General features: G+C 37.2%; 1 protein-coding gene across 20 annotated transcripts in view; it reads right to left on the bottom strand.

The window, feature by feature from the left end:
* Positions 1-1,170: 1,170 nt before the first annotated feature.
* The window catches only part of CTPS2 (CTP synthase 2), a 147,458-nt gene continuing 126,473 nt past the window's right edge, over positions 1,171-22,155 (bottom strand). For 10 of the 20 annotated variants that reach the window (XR_011968057.1, XR_011968056.1, XR_011968058.1 and 7 more), the window contains 2 exons: positions 5,454-5,564; positions 1,171-1,452 (listed from right to left, as the gene is read on the bottom strand). Coding sequence is in view for 14 of the 20 variants with exons in the window: in XM_072614267.1 (XP_072470368.1) it covers positions 5,495-5,564 (70 nt within the window). In the remaining 6 variants the exon portion in view is untranslated. Of the gene's footprint in view, positions 1,453-5,453; positions 5,565-7,433; positions 7,470-10,518; positions 10,537-15,298; positions 15,398-22,155 lie in introns of those variants that run through there. The other 10 variants (XM_072614255.1, XM_072614254.1, XM_072614259.1 and 7 more) reach the window with 4 other exon arrangements.

Genomic DNA, 22,155 nt, shown 5'->3' with positions numbered 1-22,155 from the left:
CTGGTCAAGGGAAACATCAGTTTGATTCATGACCTAATTCAAACTGGCAAAGGGAAATGATTGTCCACTTCTGCAACTATGTCAATATTAATGTTGGTATGATGGCATCCCTGTAGCTCTCTTCCAGTCAGATGACCAAAAAGAATTTAAATACTCCCTGGACAATTTCTTAGGTAATTGCTGTCTATCAGGTCATTAATTTAAGAATTCCATGGTTTCTGCACCATGTAGTATGTATGTTTTCCCCTGTCATTTTTATCAAGTCATGGAATGCTGAGTGGGCAAAACCATGCTACCATTATTGGTTTTCACTGGTTTCCACACCACGAAGTATTTGAGAAAAAAAAATAGCTACCAAGCAACAACTGAGACTGCTTTCAGTTTGACAGTGAAACACTTATGGCTACAGTTCTTTTCTCATCTCCAGATTATGAGTTCAGAAATTCTGATCTGTAAAACTGGAAACTCACTTAGGACCCTTTTTCCATTTCCAGTTAACCTTTCTACTTTTCTGTGAATTTCTCTATTCACAGTTCAAATCCAACTTTCAACCTAAGCTATGTCTTTGAGGATACAGTATTTTGTTGCTTAAGCTTCCATTTTTACAGGGAAGGCCTTGCATTTCCTCAACATTTTCTTGACAGTCACAATGACAATTCAGTTGGTTTATTCTGTTTTAATCTTAAAAAATAATGAGAAATTTACAATTGGGTGCCTTCACATAATGCTTGGTGTCTGGCAGCACAGAAATATTATTTTACCAAACACCCCCCAAAATTCAGCAACTGAATAAATTATGCTTTTCAAGGGGAAAAAATACACAGCCACCCACAAAACACCCTAAATCTTCCCATGCATAATCAATAGTAGAAATCAGGAAATATAATAGAGTTCATGAATGCTTAATCTGCATGTTAATGGAAAGGAATACTAAACAAGATGAAAGATATAAGCAAGCTAGGGGCCATTCAAATCTGGAGAAGTGTTCCACTAGATAAAAAGCCTAAAATTTTGGTCTTAAAATGAGTTATAATACATCCTGCCTACTGCCTTTTGCACTGAATGTGTCTTATGGGGTTCAATTAACATGAGTCATTGTACAGCTTTCATGAATCTTTTTTCCATCATGGTAAACAGGACCAAAAACAAAACAAAATAAAACCCACCACATTTGCATGAAGGAGTTTTATTTTCCTTCTGATAAGGCAATAGGACCCAGTAACAGCTTTTGCAAGAGAAGGAGGGAAACCATCTTTTTCTTTTTTCTTCCTTTCTGTTGTAAATCAGAAGTCTGGAATTGGAATCAGTTTACGACAGTAGTTTTAAATCGCAAATCTATTTGTTAAAGGGGTGAAAGAATTTTTATTGGTTGGAAAGGAGTAGTAAATGGTTTATATGTTGTGTCGGTTTCATTCCAGCAGTTCCTTCAAATGACTTCAACAGATTTGTAAGCTAAAAAAAAAAAGTAAGATATATTTATAAGTTTAACAATTAAGACTGATGGCTATTTAATACTTAATTTAATATTTAATATCATCTATCCCTTAGTGTCTTTGCAAATGAGGACTTGGACAAAAACTCCTCTCCTTTCTCTTGGTAGATTATTTCAGTCCTTGCCCTCATTGAAATAAGAATTAGTGACACAAGATTAACTCCTCTTCAGTGGTCAAAAGGTCTCTACTAAGATCTTAAAACTGTACCCTGAAGACACAAGTACTGAGACATTTTTCTGTGCTAAAAGGCTAGTGTTCATCCATTTCCATGCCTACCTTAACCCCTACAGGGATACCACAATTATTAGCATCTTGCCTCTGAGCTTAAAGTTAATAAAATTACTCTGCCAGCTAGACTCTGCAATAAAGTCATTAAAGCCTCAGGGAGAAAAAAAACTGCTTTAGTAATCTACCTGCAAGCTTGTTGCAGATCTTCATCCGATTCTCCCAGCCACTTCCAAAAAAAGACAATATTACCACAAAACAAAATGTGGTCACCTCCATGTACGATCCAAGGGACACTAATTTTTCCATAAGTGAGGTGGATCACTACTTAACAACCAGCTTCAAAACAAAACAAAACTGTATTCTTCTAAAAGGCTCCCTTGCCCCAGGGACACTCCAGAGGAATAATGACACAGGGGGAAAGGGCTTAAATGTTCCATTAAAACCAGCCAAAAATACTGTGATAGCACCACTTGTTTATTGCCTATAGCATGAAAAAGGAGAGAAAGCAGACACAAAATGAAATACCTCAAATCTGTTCAAACTTTTCAACACAGCCCAGAAGGAGACATTAGAGGGAAAAAAATCCATGACCCTTATTTAATCAGTGAAAAGTTTCAAACACCAATACCAGAAGTCTCCAAAAGACCTTCTTTTCATAAACAGGGAAGTCAGACAATGACTAGGGTGACAGGCTAATGTCATAATGTTATAATAATGTCATAATAAAGCTATAATACAAATAGAAACAAAAAAAGAAAAACTAGAAGACAGAGATTCTGCCATTATCTGATTAGCAGAAGTCACTAGTTTATCAGAAGACTGGTATCAGATGACACCTAATATTTACAACAGTGATGGGGAAGAGGAAAAAAAAACACTACCAAGAAATAGAACATAAACATCTGTTAAATACCTCTTCAGAGTAGCTAGGTGGCTGAGACAGTGGATAGAGACAGAAGATCTAAGTTCAAATTCACCTTCAGACACTTATTAGCTGTGTGACCCTGGGCAAGTCACTTAACCATGTTTGCCTCAGTTTCTTCATCTGTAACAGATGATCTGGAGAAGGAAATGGCAAACCACTCCAGTATCTTTGCAAAAAAAATCCAAAATGGGGTCACACAGATTTGGACATGACTGAAAAACTGAAAAAGAACTGAACAACTAAGACAGAGATCTCAGTTCTAGAGTTGGAAGGGCTCTCAGAAGCCATCTAAGTCCAACTGCCAAGAACATACATGTAGTGAATCTTAGAGGTGGAACTTGAACTCTCCTCTGATTCCAAAGCTGTCCTTTGGACGTAGTCCAAAGTCTGTCCATAGTGTCATGCTGCAAATATCTTTGGTTTGCACAGTTGCAACCAACGTAAATCACAACTTTGCCATACCTTAGTAAACAGTTAATGAATTGCTATAGCCAAAAAACATTTTTTTAAATCCTCATTTGGTCATAGGATCATAATTTTAAAGCTGGAATGAAAGCCATCTAGTTCAGTCTCTTCATTTAAAAAATGAGGAAACTAAAGTGGCCAACCTTGTTAGAGAATCACCAATTCAGAATTAAAAGGAACCTCAGAAGTCATTAAGGTCAATCCCTTTATTTTTCATTAGGGGAAGTGTAAGATCTTAAGTGACTAAGGCAAAATTCCAATCCTCTGACCCCAGATCTAATACTTATTCCACTGTAGCAGTCGCCACAATCTTTCTAAGATTTAGATCTAGTTTGGTTTTCAAATAAAATACTTATAATCATTTTCTAAGTCTGTACTTAAGTATTTTCCATTCTGGTTGGTTGGTTGGTTGTTGTCCTTACTCAAAGAGAACCAAAATGACCTCATGTCAGGGTCATCACACCATATGTCTGATTGTGGCTCAGACCAATACACGTTGGGAAAGCTCTACCACAGGTCAGGCACAAATAGCCTGTATGAACATTTGGAATGGAGATGTCTCTAAATTTACAGAGATGGCTCTTCCATTGGCATAGACATCAAGAACTTAGGGTAACACCCTCATGTAGTAAGCTAAACTAACAGCTTTAAGAGTCTCTACTATCAATAATAATCAAAATTATTCAAGGGACCATTTGACAGATAGGTGATGGACTTAATTTGTAGGTTAAATTGAGTCTGGAAATTACATTTTCAGACCCAACTAATGTAGGGATTTGTTTTGCTTGCACATTTTTTTTTTACAGGAGCTTTGTTTTATTTTTTTTTCAGTAGGAGAGGGAGAAGCAGGCAGGAAGACAAGTAAGCAAGAAAGGTCACTGAGGCATCTATTTAAAAAATGCAGAGAAAATAAGCAAGGCCAGAAAGTGAGAGGGAGGGGGAGAGAGAGAGACTGAGACAGAGAGAGAGAGAGAGAAAGAGAGAGAGAGAGAAAGAGAGAGAGAGAGAGAGAGAGAGAGAGAGAGAGAGAGAGAGAAAAGGGAAGGAAGGAAGGAAAAAACAAAGAGAAAGAAAGAGAAAAGAAAGAAAGAGAAAGAAAGAAAGAAGCTGTATACACAGTTTCATTACAATTTCACATAAAATCCTCATTTTATTTTGTGTTAGTAAAACTCAGGACAAAAATAAACTTATACAAATTAATCAAGAGATATGATAGAAATATTGGGGTTTCTATGCAAAGTTCTCCCTGGATACAAAAGATTAAAGAAGAAAAATAAAGGGAAGGCAATCATTAGGAAGTCTCCTCCCTGAACAGTAAACCTATAGGCAATTCTAAAGAACAAATATTTGAAAGCATTTTCCTTCATCTGCCCCTTATCAAGCACCTACTAAGCACCAGACATGCCAAAGATATAAAGAAAGGCAAAAACATTCCCTGTCCTCAAGAAGCAAACAGTCTAATGGCGGAGACAATGTATAAATGGCTACCAACAAACAAGACACATACAAGACATAGAGATAGTCACAAAAGGAATGCAGTAATATTAAGAGAGATCAGGGAAAGCTTCTTGTGGAAGGCAGGAATTTTGTTGTGATTAGAAAAAAAGCCAGGGGAGCCAGCAGGCAAGAAATAAGGAGGGAGAGAATTGAAGGGACGGGAGAATCACTGAAAATGAATGGAGTTGGGAGATGCTTTGTTCCAGGAACAGTAAGGAAGCCAGTATCACTGGATCACAGAGTATGTGTAGGACAGTAAGGTACAAGAAGACTTAGAAAGGTAGGAAGGTGTTAGGTTATGAAGGGCTTTAAATGCCAAACAAAGGGCATATTTGATGTTGGAGTCACCGGATTTTATTGAATAAAGATCTATATTTTACGATGATTACTTGAATACCTGAGTAGAGAATGAATTGGAGTTGGAAGAGACCAGAGAAAGGGAGATAAACAAGGTAATTATTGTATAGTCTAGATATGAGGTGATAAGGGCCTGTGACAGTGTTGTTGTGACAGTGTTATTAGAGAGAAGGAGGCAGGGAGGGCCATGTATGTAAAAAAGATGTTGTGAATGTAGAATCCATAGGATTTGGCAATACCTTACATGTGGAGAGAGAAAGAAAGTGAGGAGTCAAGGATGACACCTAGATCTTAAACCTGGGTGACTAGAAGGATGGTGGTGCCCACAGCAGTATTCTCACTGGCCCTGGCAGTTACTACAGTATACTACAGGACTGAGAAACCACAAAGGGAATATAACCCCAAGCAGAGGCTCACCATAAGTTTTACACTGAATTCAAAAGAATAGTGAAATTTAAAAGGAGAAGAGTCAGAGAATTTCATCTTACCTGCTTGGGTCCCTTCTGTTAGGAGGAATCACAAAGGAGTCTCAATTTGCTTCTATTTCAGAAATCTTTCTTTCTGGAAAGCTGTCATCACTAAGATCACTGTAGCTGTCACTGAACAGAAAGAATAAGTGATTTGAAACTATTCTAATTAAACCCCCAAAGACTTCCACTACCTAATCTCAAAAGCTAACATGACCAGCTCTAGATACTTGGTTATGATGGTTTCTCACAATGACCAGCCTACAATGTATAAAGACCTAGTTTTTGCTAAAAAAAACCAAACAAACAAAAAATAACTTTGCTCTTGTCTTAAACTGGAAGTCATCAATTTAACATATTTGCACTATTTTAAGTTTAATTTCATATTTTAACAATTTTACTTTTTTATTTTAATGTATTTTATACTATATTAATATATTTTATGAACACATTAAATAATATATTAAATATATTACATAATATATTTAAAGACTTAATATATTAATATACTTTAACAATTTAAAAACCTTATCATCATGCTTCTAAAGCTCCCACACATACCTTCTATTATTTACTAAAGCAGTGATTTTTTAAATTGAGAAGTGCTTTCTTTTTAAAATTTAAAAAATTTCAGGTACAAGTATTAATCTTTCCTTCCTATCCTCTAACTGTCCCCCATTGAACAAAACAAAATAACAAAAAAGAGCCCTCCATATCTCTATATATGGCTGTATAGTCTGGCAAAACAAATTCCTACATTCACGTTTCCAAAAATGTGTGTCTCTTACTGCATTTTAAGTTCATCACCCCTCCATCAGGAGGTAAGAGGGGTGTTTCATTTTCATTCCTATGGACCCTTGGCCTATCGTTTTGTCAATCAGAGTTCTAAAGTCTTTCAAACTTGCATTTCTCTGTAATGTTGGTATCACTATATAAACTGTTCTCCTAGTTCTGCTCACTTGGCTCTGCACCAGTTCATAAAGGTTTTTTCAGTTTCCTCTGAAACTGTCCGTTTCATCATTTTTTATGGCTCAATAACAAGTAATCCAATTATGAACTCTATTCCCTTTAGTAATGCTAACATCCTATATTTCTTTGAAATTTGATTATGGCATTTGTTTCATTTTCTAAGGAAAGAGCCCTTGAACTTGCTCATATCCCTGACAGAAATGTGTTGGTCTGGATTGCTAAGTGAGATCAGGATGTTGGAGCAGCAGCCAGAATCAATGGTGTAATGAGATTTCTTTCAATTCATGGCAATTGCTTACACTTCTACTCTTTCAACCTCCCTTTTTTGATGAAAAAGGACACAGCATATAGTTCAGTGTTCTTATTACTGTAGCTACTTACCTAACTAGAGAAGTATATATCAAAGCCTACTTTCACAGTCTTGGTTCACTAAGTCCTAGAAACTCAAAGTAAGGTACTGATTCTAATGCTGATTCTAATTAGAAGGGAAGCTGCTAATACTATTAGAAGTAACTAATATTATGGCTGAGATTAGGGTGGGGGAGAAGGGAAGAAGAATCTTTTGATATATCTGCTTAGAGCTGCCATATTCTGATCTAACATCTCTAGTTTTCTTGAAGATTCAGCTCAAATGCTACTTTCTACTGGAGGCCTTTCCTGTTTTCCTGATAACTTCAGCTGTTAATGCTCTCCCAACTTCTACTTTGCACATAACTTTGTATTGACTTATTTGTATTAACCTGTACATGTTCCTTCCTCACCCCATCCAACAGAATGTAATCTCCAAGATTTGCCTTTGCATCCCTAGCACTTAGCACAGCCATAAAATCAATTAATGCTTGTTGAACAGTGAATAAACAAATGAATGAGATGAATTGATCACCTGTAGTTCTGAACCCTGCAGCAGATTCTTTGATGACATTTGAAAAGAGCAAAGGCTACTGAGCTCCTATTTGGAAATTGTGGGTACTACTACCACTGCGGGCAAGGGGGAGGGAGGGGAGGGCGGCAGGGGAAGGACACTAAACTTACTTGGAAGATTCATCAATGAAATTAATGTTTGGTGTTCTGGAATTATTGGAAAAGAAAATACTTAAGAATAAATCCAAAGTAGGTACAGAAAACTCAACATATCAAAAAGAAAACTTACTGTCTTTCCATCCAAACCCAACCCTCTTCTAAACTTCCCTATGACCATCAAGGGCACCACCATCCTCCTGTTGCAGCTTTAGGGGTACAGGGACCCCAAAACACCAAGGTTTACAGCAGAGTTGTCTGGAAAGAATTCACGGACTCAAGCAGTCTTCCAGTCAAGTGGCAAAAAGCTTACTGTAGCTCTACACAGCAGGCAGTGCTCTTTAGGGAACTCGAAATCTAAGAGGGGTGATGCTAATGCTTATACAGAAAAAGTTTAGTGAGTAGTGTGCCACGTATGCCAACTAGGGGGTGAACATACAGTTTCTGTACCTTGGGCACAAGGCATCATTCACTACTGGCCAGGGCGAGGCGGTGCATGTAAGGGGTGTGTTTTTGGTCTGCTACCTCTGTGACAATACAGCTTCAGGAGCTGACATCTATAGTTTGGCCTCTGGATATGATAATTCTGCTGGTACAAGATACAAGGGAATATGAGGGAAATTCTATATAGGTCATCTTGTTCTTATAACAGGCAGAGATAGTTTGCCTCACTGGAGCCCACTTATGAGTTATTGCCAGAGATAGGAACTTTGAGCTAGAAAGAGATATGGTCTTAGGGCTGGGTCTGAGCATAAGCACCCTGTCACTCCCATTAACCTAGGTAGAAAACCTCAGTTTTATCCTTGACTCCTCAGTCTCACTAACCCCACATATCCAATCATTTGCTAAATCTCATGTATCACTTCTGTATCCACAATGCTTCTCCATCATCCCTTCCTCTTCACTTAGCTAGTTCAATAACCAATAACCACATTGTATTCATGCCCTATATATTTATATGTATACACATTAGACCCTACCTTCCAGAAGCTTGTATTCTAATGGGAAATACTGATGTTTGTATCCTTAACTCTTAGTGTGATGCCTGGTTGAGAGACTCCAACCAAAAACCAGCAGGAAAAGGAAAGTCACTGTAATCCAGTGACACTGGCCTCTTTGTTATTCCAAAGTGTTTTTACTGATCATTCCCCATGCATGGAATGTTCTTCCATCCATCTCCCCCCTGGCTTTTCCAGATGACTTCAAGTGCCAACTAAAATCACACCTTGTTCAAAAACGCCTTCCCATGTCCCCTGTATTCTTAGTGCCTTCCCTCTGAGATTGTCCCAATTTATCCTGACTATGACTTGTTTGTACATAATTGTTTATATGTTATCTCCTTCATCAGTTTATATCACCTTGAGAGTAGGGAAGGTCTTTCTTTGTGTCCACAGCAATCAGAACAGTGCCGGGACCCACAGTATGTGCTTAATAAACACTAATTAGTTAATCCATTTAACTTCTGGACATCTTTAATTGTTAGGAGAATTTTCCTTGTAACAATTTAAAATCTTTTTTGTTTTGTTTTTTGCAGCTTTTGCTCGTTTATCTGGGGATAAGGATTATAAATTTAATCCTTCTATATGACAGTCCAGCAAATGTTTGGAGTCAGTTATTTGCTCTTTTTAAATCTATTGTCATTTGTGTGAATGTCTTATCGCCCTTACTAGCCTATAAGATACCTGAAGGCAGGGACCATGTTGTTTTCCATCTTGCCTTACAGCAACAATAGAAACAGCAGGGTCATACCAATGCCTCATATTTACAATGTGCTTTAAGGCTTTTTAAAATATATTTATTTTTATATACATTTTATATACATTATTTCAGGTGATCTTTACAAGTCATTTAGAGTAAGGGTTGAGACTCAGGAGGTTAAGAAATTTATCCATGGCCATACAACTATGGTCTGAAGTAGGATTGGAACCCAGGTCTCAAGGAATGCAAACTCAGCACTCTGTAAATTAAGCTAGAATATATACATCGGTAAGTATTTGCTGAGTTTAATCCCTGAGGAGATCTGAACCAGCCAGCTATTTCACTGGTGAGAAAGTGAGAAAACTTACTTTATCAATGAAGATCAGTACCCTCTCAGCAACTAACAGTCTCAGAGAGTCACCTTGGGCACTGAGAAGGTAAGGAACCTCCCACGTAGAGACAAAAAGCTGACACCTGAACTCAGCCCTTCCTAACTCTAAGGATGCCTCTCAACATCTTTATGCTATGTTCTAAACACTCCAGGTGATAGAAACATCATTCCCATAAGATAAACACAATTCCTACTGTTCTGCTAAAAAAAAACCCTGCCAGGAAAAGATTTTTGTACCTGGCTCCGTAACAGGAACCCCAATCCCATAAGAGAGAACTTTCCACCAGGAAGCAAAGTAATACAGACTAGCAACTGGGAGAAAAGAGTCTGAGGCTAAATATCCCAAATGGAATGGGTCTTTGGTGTATATGCTTCCCTTATAAGGTAAAAACATGGCTGCCTGTCAACTCAATACTTAACCCAGAGCAAGTACCTCCCATACATGCACATGCTTTAGAAAAAAAGCAGAATGATCACAGAAAAGATAATGGTGTTCCTTTCTCCATTTCTTCTCTGAAGGCAAAGCCTAAGCCACCTGTAGCAGCACAAAGGAATATTTACAGCCTGTGAGATATTTGCAACGTTGATTTAAGTAAGGCAATTCTACAAATGGAAGGTAGGGTTAGTTTATGGCTATCAAATTCAGCTAATAAAATCCTAAGGGTTGTGTGATGGAGGCAAAATGTCAGAATAATATGGGAAAATATTTCTCTTTATCAAGAGGGCAGGAAATAGCATAAGGTTGGAGAATCACAATAGTACCATTTCATAAAACATTTTTGTGCTGCCTGATGGTGACGATTAGACCGTTACCGACTGGTTCACTGAAGAAACAGATGGTCTTAGGCTTATACATAGGTGACAAAAGCATTCATTAGAATTCCCAGGATGCACCAACCCTCTTGTTACCATACCACATATCAAAGCATTGTTAATGTGAATAAGCATGTTTACAGCTTGCTACCATGCACGTAAAAGTTTCCTCCAAAGCATTATTATTGCTGTACTTACTTCTTTCTGAATGTGCCCCTGGAAGCCATAAAATATAAAAGCAATGAAATAACAGCTTAGTATGCTCTAAAAGAGTTTTGTACTTAATCGAAAAAAGCAGGATACAGTCAAGGGCAATTATTAAATGTAAAACATTCAATGTTATGATTTATTCCCTTCTAGTGCTAGTAACCATGTGCAAACAATGCCAAGAAATTTGTTTGGGGAGGAGGGAAATATTTTAACCTATATTTGTACAACAAAACTCTTTTCTTTCTAAATACAACATTAGTGTTAGTTATTTAACATTACAACCAAAAGCTGTGTATGTCCACTTAATTTTTATCAAGTTATAAGGACCGTCTGTGTCTTCTTAGCATGGAGAATTCCCAGATGAGGAAATACCCTTGATCAGCAGGTCAGCACTGTTTCTGCAGGTCAGCCCCGTTTCTGCAATTTACAATCTTGTCTTTTTCATCCTTCATTCTCAAAGAGGGCAAATAACATCACAAGGTGATGTCTTGACTTTCATGTAAATTGGATTTACATGAAGCAGAACTGTACAAAGTCATCAGCCTCACTCTCTCCTCCAGAGTCATCGAAGATAATATGTCAAGATGACTGACAATGGCCTGGGTAGTGGGTTTTATAATCTTGGAAAGTTGCCTGTAGTACTAAAAGATAAGGCCCATGGCATACCACCAGCATGTGTTATGAGATGAGAAGTGAAAACCAGACCTTTGAGGCTGGATTTTATCCACTGTTTTTGAGGCAATTGGGGTTAAGTGACTTGCCCAGGGTCACACTGCTAGGAAGTGTCTGCGGTCACATTTGAACTCAGGTCTTCCTGACTGCAGAGTCAGCGCTCAATCCACTGTGTCACCTCCCCTGGCTTCTATCCATCATTACAAGGGCTTCTCAATTCTAAACCAAGCCCAGTAAAATTACTTAGGTCTTTGTCTATTACCAGAAAGGTACTGTTTAATCAATATATTGATTAACACTCCAATTTTGCTAAAAACATAACAACTCAAATAATGAAATAATTATTCCTTAGGTCAAACCACAACAAACCTTAAAGGTGGCCCAGGGATAAGTAGCATAATAACAATAATCCCTTGGGAATTATGATGTTAGGGATTGCTGAATAATGCAGATAGACTAAAATCTATTGCCATTAACATCACATACTTACTCTCCCTGTTGGCCTTCTAGTCATGGAAGAATAGAGGAGAGCCATTCATATTTTCTAGGCCTCATTCTAGTCCCAAACTAAAATAGGCATAATTCTGACATTCCTGTGAATGAAAGGAATACTTATCCTTGCAGGTAATCCAGGACAGGGAGAGCTGCTGTCTCAGAACATTTTTTTTTTCAGCTCAATCAGCCTCTAGATAGGTATATCCCAATTCCGTTCTCAAGTGCAGCACTCTTTGTTCTTTGAGGATGTGCCAAGGTGTGGCCAAAATAAAATCATGATTTCAATGAAAATTCCCATCAGTATTCTAAGTTGCTGATGAAAAGGGAAGAAAAACTGCTAGGACTGATTCTCTCCAATTTCATTATTGGCTCTATCATGAATAGATTTAATAATAGGTTTAATAATATATTATGTTACATGGCATCATACTCAACCATTAATGAGCTCAAGGGATATGCTGTAGTGGTTTTGAGATGAATACAAAAGCTGATGGCAAAAAACCCTCAGTTCTCAGAGGGGTACGGAAGTATTTCTTTAAACAACAGCACTGGGTTAAATGTGAAGAATGCTACACGGAGAAAATATAAATATAGTACATACACATTAGAATCCTTAAAGTAGATTTGGCATAACAGATTTAGGACTCAAAGGGATTTTAGAGGTAATGAAGTCCAAGCCCCAGTACTCCCCCTCATTTTACTGATGAGGAACCCAAAGCATAGAAAAATTAAGTGACTTGCCCAGAATCACAGAACTAAATATCTGAAGCAAGATTTGAAAATCAAGTATTCCTAACTCCAAGTCCCTATCCACTGATAATATGTTACCTTTCTTACTGTTCTAAGTCTTTGGAATCATAGCTGGAAGGGACATTAGGGGGTCATCTAACCTAATCACATTATTTTACAATGAAGGAAACTGAGGCCGAGAGAGATGAATTCACACACAGGTACATAGTGGCAGAGTCAGGATTCTAATCAGAGTCTTTTGAGTTTAAATCCAGTGATCTTTCAAGTTGCCTCCCTAAAGAAATATTTTTTCTTTCTTTTTTTTTTAGTTTACAACATTCACTTTTATAAGATTTTGAGTTCCAAATTTTTTTTCTCCCTCTCCCCCTCCTCAAGATAGCACACAATCTAATACAGGCTATACATGAACAATCATATTAAACTGAAATGTATTTTCTTTAGTAAACACTTAACATAATTTAACTTTAATTATTGTGGGTTAATACTCTTCTAGATAATTTTATTTCTAGATCACAATGTATCTAGGAGCATTCTAAAAAGAGGTTAACTGATTTGGAACTCCGTCCTCTATTCAGATGAATAGTAAGTCCCAGAGAGCAGTTCCACCCACATCTTACTTAGTTTCCAGTTTTGCCTACCTACAAGCTTCAAAACAAACAAACATTAAAGGAGAAGCTATTTGAAAAGAAGCTAAGTAGGAACAGCCATACTAGTATGACGATAAAATGTGATTGACAACTATTCTTTATGATGAAAAATGCTATCCACCTCCAAAGAATTGAGGGAATCTGAATGCAGATCAAAGCATACTTTTTAATTTTATTTTTCTTGTTTTTTTCTTTTGGTCTGTGTTTTCTTTCACAACATGACTAATATGGAAATATGTCTTGCATGACTGCACATGCATAATCTATATCAAAGTGCTTGCCTTCAAGGAACAGGGAGAAGAAGGAAAAGCAAGAATCTGGAACTCAAAATGTTTCTTTAAAAAGTTAAAATGTTTACTACATGTACTTGAAAAAATATAAAAACAATTTTCACCTTGAAAAGAAAAGAAGCTAAATAAAGCTAATGGCTCTGTCAATTAGCCATAAAGGAAGCAGAAAGTTTTTTTTTTAAGGGCATATGGGAATTACTTGTTCTTTCTAAGCCAGGAAACAACAAACATATAATTTAGAAGTGCAAAAAAAAGGCCATGAACACCAGAGACATCAGGAAGGAAATGGAGGTACTTAGCCCACCAACCTCAGAAACTTCTATCAGAAATTAGAAGCTGCAGTATAGGACAAAGAGTGATAGAGTGAGGGCTTGAAACCCTGAGACACCTGTTAAATATAGAAGGGAAGCAAGAATGGAAGGCTTGAATTGAAAAATAAGAAGATTCTTCCTTAATGGACTTCTGTACTTAAGGCTTTCTCCTTTAGATGGAACAACTTATAAAATTCTTATAGAAGTGGGGAAAATTGAAGTTACAAGGCAAACCTAGAGCCATACTGGTTTGGGAATAAAAGGATGCTGTTGTGAGCACATGGTAACAAATGCTAGGTGGAGACATAGAATCAAGACATCCATGTAGATTATAAAATCTGCAGTTAGAATACCAAATAAATATCTCTTAGTAGTTCTATTTTATACTGGGGGGGGGGGGAAAGTGCTTTCCGAACAGAGCTGATCTAGGAAAGGCTAGCTGAGGACCAAAGTTCTCTCCTCCTAGTGGAAAAGGCTGCTATCAAAATGACTGCGCAGTTGACCCCACTTTACTCCCACCTAACAGGCATTAATACTATAAGGATACGTGATTCATTCCATTGGTTATAATTCTTCCTTACAACATGACTAATATAATAATATGTTTAATATGAATGTATATGGAGAGCCTATATCAGATTGTGCATTGTCTTGGGAAGGGGGAAGAATAGAGAGGGGGAGAAAATTTAAAAGTCAAAAGCTTGTGGAACTGAATATTCTAAACTAAAAATAAATAAGGTTTAGCAAAAATAATAGAATTATAATAACTACCATTTACACAGTACTTTAAGGTTTGCAAAGCACTTCCCAAATAGGATTTCCTTTTTACTCTCTCAACAACCATGGGGAGGTAAGTGCTATTATTATCCTTATTTTACAGAAGAGAAAATTGAGGAAAGATGAGGACAAGTGACTTGACTAGGAGTCTGTAGGTGTCTTGAGACAGGGATTTGAATTTGGGTCTTCCTGCACCAGGCCCAGTGTGCCACTCAACTGCCTAAGAAACAGAAGCACTGTCTTTAGGGATAGTATTATCACTCTGCCAACGTACAGCCAAATTTGTAAAACAATCCAGGTCATTCATTGCCTTCAATAGTTGCTCCCTATATACTCTCAACTCTCAAATGGCTCTGTCCTTCTCAGTGATTCAGGAACCTCTGCTAACAATAGTGATCATCATCTATACATTTCTTTAGATCCTGTGTGATTCCCATCCATGTTCTCCCAAAGGTTTGCCACAGGAGGTCAGCTTAACATGCTAGAAGCCCTCCTTGCTTCTCTCTGTATTAAGAAGATAACAGTGAAGCTCTCTGGCTGTCTACCTGTCATTCCCTCCTCTTACCACGCAACTATTCCATCTTCCCTTTCAATTACACAATTTCTCAAAGACATCCTTTGTTCATGTTCTATTGAGTTCTAAAGTCCAGAGCAATTTGTCTTAGCCTATTGTCTTTTTTGGGTTATTTACCTTTAGTTCTTAGGCCTCATTTTGTAGGTCCTCTTTGAGAATGAAAGACAAACGGCAAGAACCAGAAAAATGATTGTCTTAGAAAAATGGTAATCCAAGACAATTCCAAAGGTGATCTGGAAAAATGATACTCACATCCAGAGAAAGAACGGTTGGGGTCTGAATGCTGATCAAAACACATTATTTTCACTTTTTCATGGTTTCTATCTTTTGGTCTCTTCTTTCACATCATGCCTAATACAGAAATATTTTACAGGTTTGCATATATATAAGCTATAACAAATTGCTTACCATCTTAGGGAGGGAGGGGGAAAATCTGGAACTCAAAATTTTTAAATGAATGTTAAAATTTGATTTTTACATGTAATTATAAAAAATAAAAATACTATACAAATCATTATACAATAAAAACATAAAACAAAATCCTAAAAAAAAAAAAAGAATAATATGGCTTTATTTTCATAGGAAACTTGGAATCAGTAAGATCTAAAAGCAATACAGTCCCCTTTCCCCCTTCTATTCAATTCTAGGTCCAGCTCATTGCCCATCTATACTGTCTGCCCTACCTATATGTACTGCTGGATGAGCTCCCTAGGGTTTCTATCCAAATACATGTTGAAATGCATGGCTTTGCTCATCCACTTGGTCTTTGCTATGTGGGTGCACAGGCCAAACTCTTTTGAATGGAGGTTTTGTGGTGTCTTGGGATTTAATTCTATTAGCACAATGTTATTTTCAAATAGGAACATCTGGAAGATCTCACCATCCACAGGGAATCCTTCCTCAACCTGCATTCTGCTCTAAATCACCTCCCTCACTGTGCAGAGTACCTCTGGTCAACATACATCTTCCTCAAATGATGTTTATTATCAGTCACTGAATAGGGTTATTTCTGTTTTATCCTTCAAGAAACTGTGAATAATGCAAGCATGAAAGACACTTGGCTGTGCAAGATCCTGTAAGCTATATCAAGAAAAACTACAATGTGGCCTTATATTCATATCTTTTTAGTTAAATGGAAGATGGTAAAGATATGATCCATTGTTGAATCCTGTTTAGGAAAACCTGTCTGCTCCTTATTGCTGTCCTCATTAAGTATAGTTAACTTTCTTACAGATTTTTGTATAAATGGGACAGCAGCTACATACATCAGTAGTTAATGATGCTCTCTTGACTCTTTCTTTGGCATTATTAAGGTCAGATTTTTTTCTCACACTTTTGGCATCTTCCCAGTCAACTGATAATTTATCTATTTGTCCTTCAATGCCCTCACAACTGAATTTCTCCAATATGTTTCTCCTCTACATATACCTGGTCCAATCCAGGTACTTTTCCCATCTCTGATCTAATGCTCTTTTTTGCTTTAATACCATTTCTACCTCTCCAAAAGCACACCAGAATACATGATGTTAGGATTAAGTATGATGGTTCAACTATCGTTGATGGAGAAAAGTTTGCTAAAATATTTTTTTGGATTTTTTGCAAATTTTTCTTGTGTTTGTAATTCTATTTTCATTTTCATCGTTGACTATCCTTGGGGTAATTTTGTATAGCTGAATATTTTGCCAAAGTTTCTTTAAATTGATTTTAACTTCCAGAGTTTCTCTCTGCTTTATGAGATAATACTGCTCATAACTGCCCCTCATTCTTATTTGTAAAGATTTTGCAGAAAAGTTTATAATCAAACCCAGTGGGGTTTTTTTTAGCAGTAATCTTTTCTGCTTGGAAAGTAAGTCAGATGTTTGCTGACTGGTGCTTTCTGTGCTCTTTTTGCCCTCCTTATTGTGGAAATTAACTTATAATGGTTTAACTTCTGGATAAAATCATTACAGTCAGTATTAGTCATTTCTGTTGTCCATTTCCCATTTTTTATTTTCAAAATGCTTTCCCAGAAAATGAATGAGTTGGCTCTTGGATGATTTCTTACCTCCTGGTTTGTTCCTTTGATCTGAGTCTCCAGAGGAAAAAAGGAATTACCTCTGCCCATGACTCTTAAAAGTGATGTCATCGTACCATAGGCAAGAGCTCCATAGTACAAAAACTTTCAATAACCTGTTTCCACCTGCCATGCTCAGTGACACATTCTGTCCTCTTCTTCATTAAAAAATAATGAGAAATGTAAATATGGTAATGCTGTGAAGTTTTTTGCAATGATGAACTAGTCTCTGTATGAATAACTATGTTAACGCTCTCACTGCACCACGCACTCTGTGTTTATGACAACTGATATTCCTGTAGTGCTTGAGAGCTTGGAGAAAACACTTCACATACACTATCACATCTGATCCTCATAACAACCATGTGAGGTAAATATTATGGCTACTGTAATTCTTATTTTACAGATGAAGAAACCAAAGCTGAAAATTAGTGACTTGCCCAAGATTATGGGTCTGAGGCATGTTTTCAACCTTAGTTTTCCCCACTATGAGTTCTGTGTTCTATCCAGTTTTACCACCTAATTGTCTGAAATTATCCCTTAGAGAAGAAAATAATGCTATCTAACATTTATATAGCACTTCAAGATTTGCAAAGCACTTTGCAAATATTATTCCCTTTGATATTCACAATAATCTTGAGAAGTAGGTGCTATCTCTATTTTGCAGATGAAGAAACTGAAGTAGACAGCAATTAAGTGACTTGCCTGGGCTCCTACACTAATAACTGTCTAAAGCCATATCTGGACTCAGGACTTCATGATTCCAAGTGCAGTATTATATCTACTGTGCCACCTAGCTTAAGGTCAATGAAAGTGGTATAAAAGAGCATGATATGGATAATCTACATCAAACTGCTTGCCTTCCCAAGGAAGGAGGGGGAAGAGGAAGGGAGGGAGAGGAGGAAGGAAGGAAGGAAAGAAGGAAGGAAAGAAGGAAGGAAGAAAGGGAGAGAATAGAGTAGGGAGAGAATATGAAACTCAAATTTTTTTTTAAAAAAAGAATGTTAAAAATTTTTGTTTACATGAAAAAAAAATTTTTTTTAAAAAGGATCAAATGTCAGGACCTAGTTTCTTAATGGCCTGAAGTCTTTCCTTGACTAATTACAGTGCCTCAGTTTGTCAACCATATGTACCACAAGTGGAAAAAAAAATCAAGTGTCCAGAAATATTAGCCTAATCTTACAGAGATTTATTATACTTTTAGAATAGCCCCACCTAACTGGCTTTGAACTAACTAAAATGAATCTTCTAAGTTGTAGTCATTTTGTAGATAAATGAAGAGCTGGGCATTCAGATAATCAGCTTCCTACGTCCAAGATATTCTTCTGTCTAAAAGTTTTTCAGGAACTGAGGAACAAGATTTTCTTCAGGCAGAATTCAGAGCCTCCAAGGCTCAGATATATTTAGCTAAAGTTACTGGCTTAAAGATATCAAACTGTGCACATCCCTAAATAGAGAATCACCAGATCTCCATTGTAGGGAAGTCATTCATCTCAGGGTTTCAGGTTGAGTCACAGATTGTGATACTGTTTATTAGAAACCTGGGCTCCAATTAAACTTGGCCCAGAAGAAAGGATGAGAAAACAGAACTCTCTCCTTTTTCTGCAGAGGTGGAAGACTATGGGGTTGTGGAACATGCCATTCATTGTCAGAACTGGTGGACACATTGATTAGTTTTGCTGAAGTGCTTTTTTTTAATCTTTGTTTTTATGCTTGTTCCATGGGGTGGGGTCTCTCATAAGTTGGAGGGATATATTTGGAAATAAAGGTGATGCAAAATAAAAGCTATCAATAAAATTTTTAAAGATATAAATACGTAATCCCAGCCCAGCCCATTTTAGTGGCACCAGTCACTAAAAACTGTAAAATTAATCTAGTGTTCCAGATAAAGGATAGGGCACAGAGTGAAGGGTACCTCCAAAATCCCTTTTACTCAGAAACTAATAAGCATAATGTTATATAACTCTTGGGTATGACAAGTGATCACTCCCAAGCATTATATCCTAAAAGAAAAAACAAAAAACAGTAAATTCTTATTTGAGCAGCTTATTGCAGTGGGTCAAACTATAGACCGAAAGTATTTTGCAAATCTTACAATTCTATATAAGTACTTCCACATATTATGGTGAGTTGTTGCTGTTTAGTCATTCAGTCATGTCCAACTCTTTGTGATCCTGTGGACCATAGCACATTAGGCCTTCCCTTGACCTGAGGGGCTCATCTTCCAAAGTCATGCATTATAATACTGTCCATAGTATTTTCCTGATAAAAATACTGGAGTGGTTTGCCATTTCCTTCTCTAGCTCATTTTACAGATGAAGAAACTAAGGCAAAGACAGTTAAGTGATTTGCCCAGAGTCACATAACTAGTGTCGAAGGCCAGATCTGAATTCATGAAAATGAGTCTTCCTGACTGTAGCCCCAGCAGTCTATCCACTGCCACCTACCTGCCAGTCCTTTTGCCTAGGGTTTCCCTTAATCAAACAAAAGGCCCAAGGAAGAAATCTTATCCATAAACCCCAGCACATTTACTGGGCATTACTTGCATATTATACTCAAGGCAGAGTCTCTGAGCTGGGTTCCAAAGAATAACTTGTTTGCCTCCTGCTCCCAAGAGCACATGAGAGGCATCAGCAAGCAACTGGTTTTCTGAGAAGTCGTCCTGGGGTTTATGCAGAGATCATTAGGTTTCCCCTGCCTGTTCATATAGAGAAACCTCATATAGGCAGACAGTCCATACCCTGCCCACCATACCCATTTAAGACTTAACATTTCTAGATGACTTTGTACTTGCAAATTACCAGATGATTTTTTTTATATTATTCCTCCTAACCAATCTATGGAGCAAGTTAGTTTTCCCTTACCCTATTTTATACAGGAGGACATGAAGTATGCAGGGAACAAGCTGTTTACACAATGTCAAACAGTGTGAGGTCAGTCACTGGCAGAGCTGTGTCATAACCCCCAGTCTGCTGCTGAAGCCACTAAGCTCTTAGCAGACACAGTCTTACAGAATCTCCCTGTGGAGCCCAGGAGCTGAGTAGTCTGGGGAGCAGGGTTTTCCTTTTGGTTCTACTGCCTTTCTCAGTCTCAGTTTCCTCATCCGTGATATAGGAATAATGCCTTCCCTATCTATTCCAATAGGGTTTTTATAAGGAAAGCTTTTTTCTTTTTTTTTACAAAGTGCTAAATAAAAGTAAATTATCATCTCTAAACCTTGGACCAATTTTCAATTGCTTAAATGAGGAAGTTGTTTGCTCTGCATAATCCACACCACATATGATTCAGGTAATATATGAAACATGTAAAACATATGATGGTAGTTAAAGAAGGGAGAAAGCTAAAGGGCCATGAGCCCATTTTATTTGTGTAAGCCTGAAGTAGTACCTCCCTCCTAGGGTTGTTGTGGTGATAAAATGGCATAGTACTTGTGAAGTACCTTACGCACCTTAAAGCACTATATAAAGGCTAGGTATTATAATCAAACATCTGAGTATGATCCAAGGAATAGCATTTTTGACTCCTTTTAGGGGCCAAGCTGAGTCTGGCATCAAAAAGACCTGAGTTCAAATCCAGACTCAGACACTTAACTAGCTGTGTGATCCTGGGCAAGTCATATAACCTCTGTTTGCCTCAGTTTCCTCAATTGTAAAATAGAAATAACAATAGCACCTACCTCCCAAAGTTGTTGTGAGGATCAAATGAGATATTTGTAAAAAGCATTTAGCACAGTATCAGGAACATAGTAGGCACAATATAGATTCTGATTTCCAACCCTCCCTCACCAAACAGTAAAGAGTTAATAAACAAGATGAAATAGAGAGGCTAAAACTGAGAAGTAAATTTGACTTCATTGGCTTCACTAAAGCTTCCTAGAGTGAGACCTAGAGATGTCCCTGAACAATGTAAACTCCCTGAGGCCAAGAACTGTTTTCTACTTTATCTCTGTATCCCCAGTTCTCAGCAAAGTACCATGCAATAAATGCTTATTGTGCTGTGAAAGGGCATCCCTTATTCAAAAGAAATAGGACAGGTAAAATTGAGTTAGGGGAAAAGGCAGGATTTTATATTTAGAAGATAAAATCATTGAAGAAAAATATTTTGGTGAAGATGAAGAGGGCTAGAAACAGAGGTGATATTGTCATCAGAATATACTACAGACCACTTGGGCAGAAGGAGGATAAGGAATTTGGGAAACAGGTCAGAAAACTGACCCAGAAGCATGGTACAACAGTGAAGAAAAACTTCAGTTATCTGGTACCTGCTGAAGTTTTCATGCTGTCAAAAGCAGTGCAATTAATAATTTCTTTACTTGCTTTTATGATAATCTTCCTTCAAAAAGTGGAGGAATCAAAAAGGGAAGATTTTATCCTTGTTCTGATTCTCACCTTTCACAGGGAGGTACCAGTTGCTGGGGTGAGAGTGATCAAGAAAGTGATCACTTTCTCCTTCAGTTTTTGGTAAAAAAGAAGAAAGCTGGGAATAGCCTGATACATTCCATAGGTTTTAGGAAGGCAACAAACACTTCAGAGGAAAAACACAAAGAATCTCATGAACTAAAATCCTGTTAAAGAATTCCAAACTAGGGGGATGGTAAGCTCTCAAAAATGAAATTCTGTGGACAAGTCTGATGCAAAAGGGGAGTTGTCTAAAGAGACAGAAAATGCCAACCAACTTAGATTATAAATTGCCATCTACAGGACAGCAAAGTAAGGACAAATAACAGAAGATGGCATGCATGGCATCATCATCATGATTAACATTTACATAGCATTTTAAGGATTGCAAATCACTTCATCCTCACAATGAGTGTCTGACATAGGTGATATCGTATTATATCATACTGTGTTGTTATATTATTAATGAACAACTGCTATTAATATATGCCTATGTACCATATATTATTGACATTAATTATAGGCTATATAATTAATATGTGACTAATTACATATACAAGTGTGTATGTATAACATTTTATATATACAAACACATGTTTTTGTGGATGTATTGTATTATAAGCATTGTCCTGTAAGAACAATGCCAGGAATACTAAATC

Source organism: Notamacropus eugenii, chromosome 5 (assembly GCF_028372415.1).
Source record: "Notamacropus eugenii isolate mMacEug1 chromosome 5, mMacEug1.pri_v2, whole genome shotgun sequence".
NCBI lineage: Eukaryota > Metazoa > Chordata > Mammalia > Diprotodontia > Macropodidae > Notamacropus > Notamacropus eugenii.
Note: the sequence above shows the minus strand (reverse complement) of the source record. Positions and strands in the feature narration are given on the sequence as shown.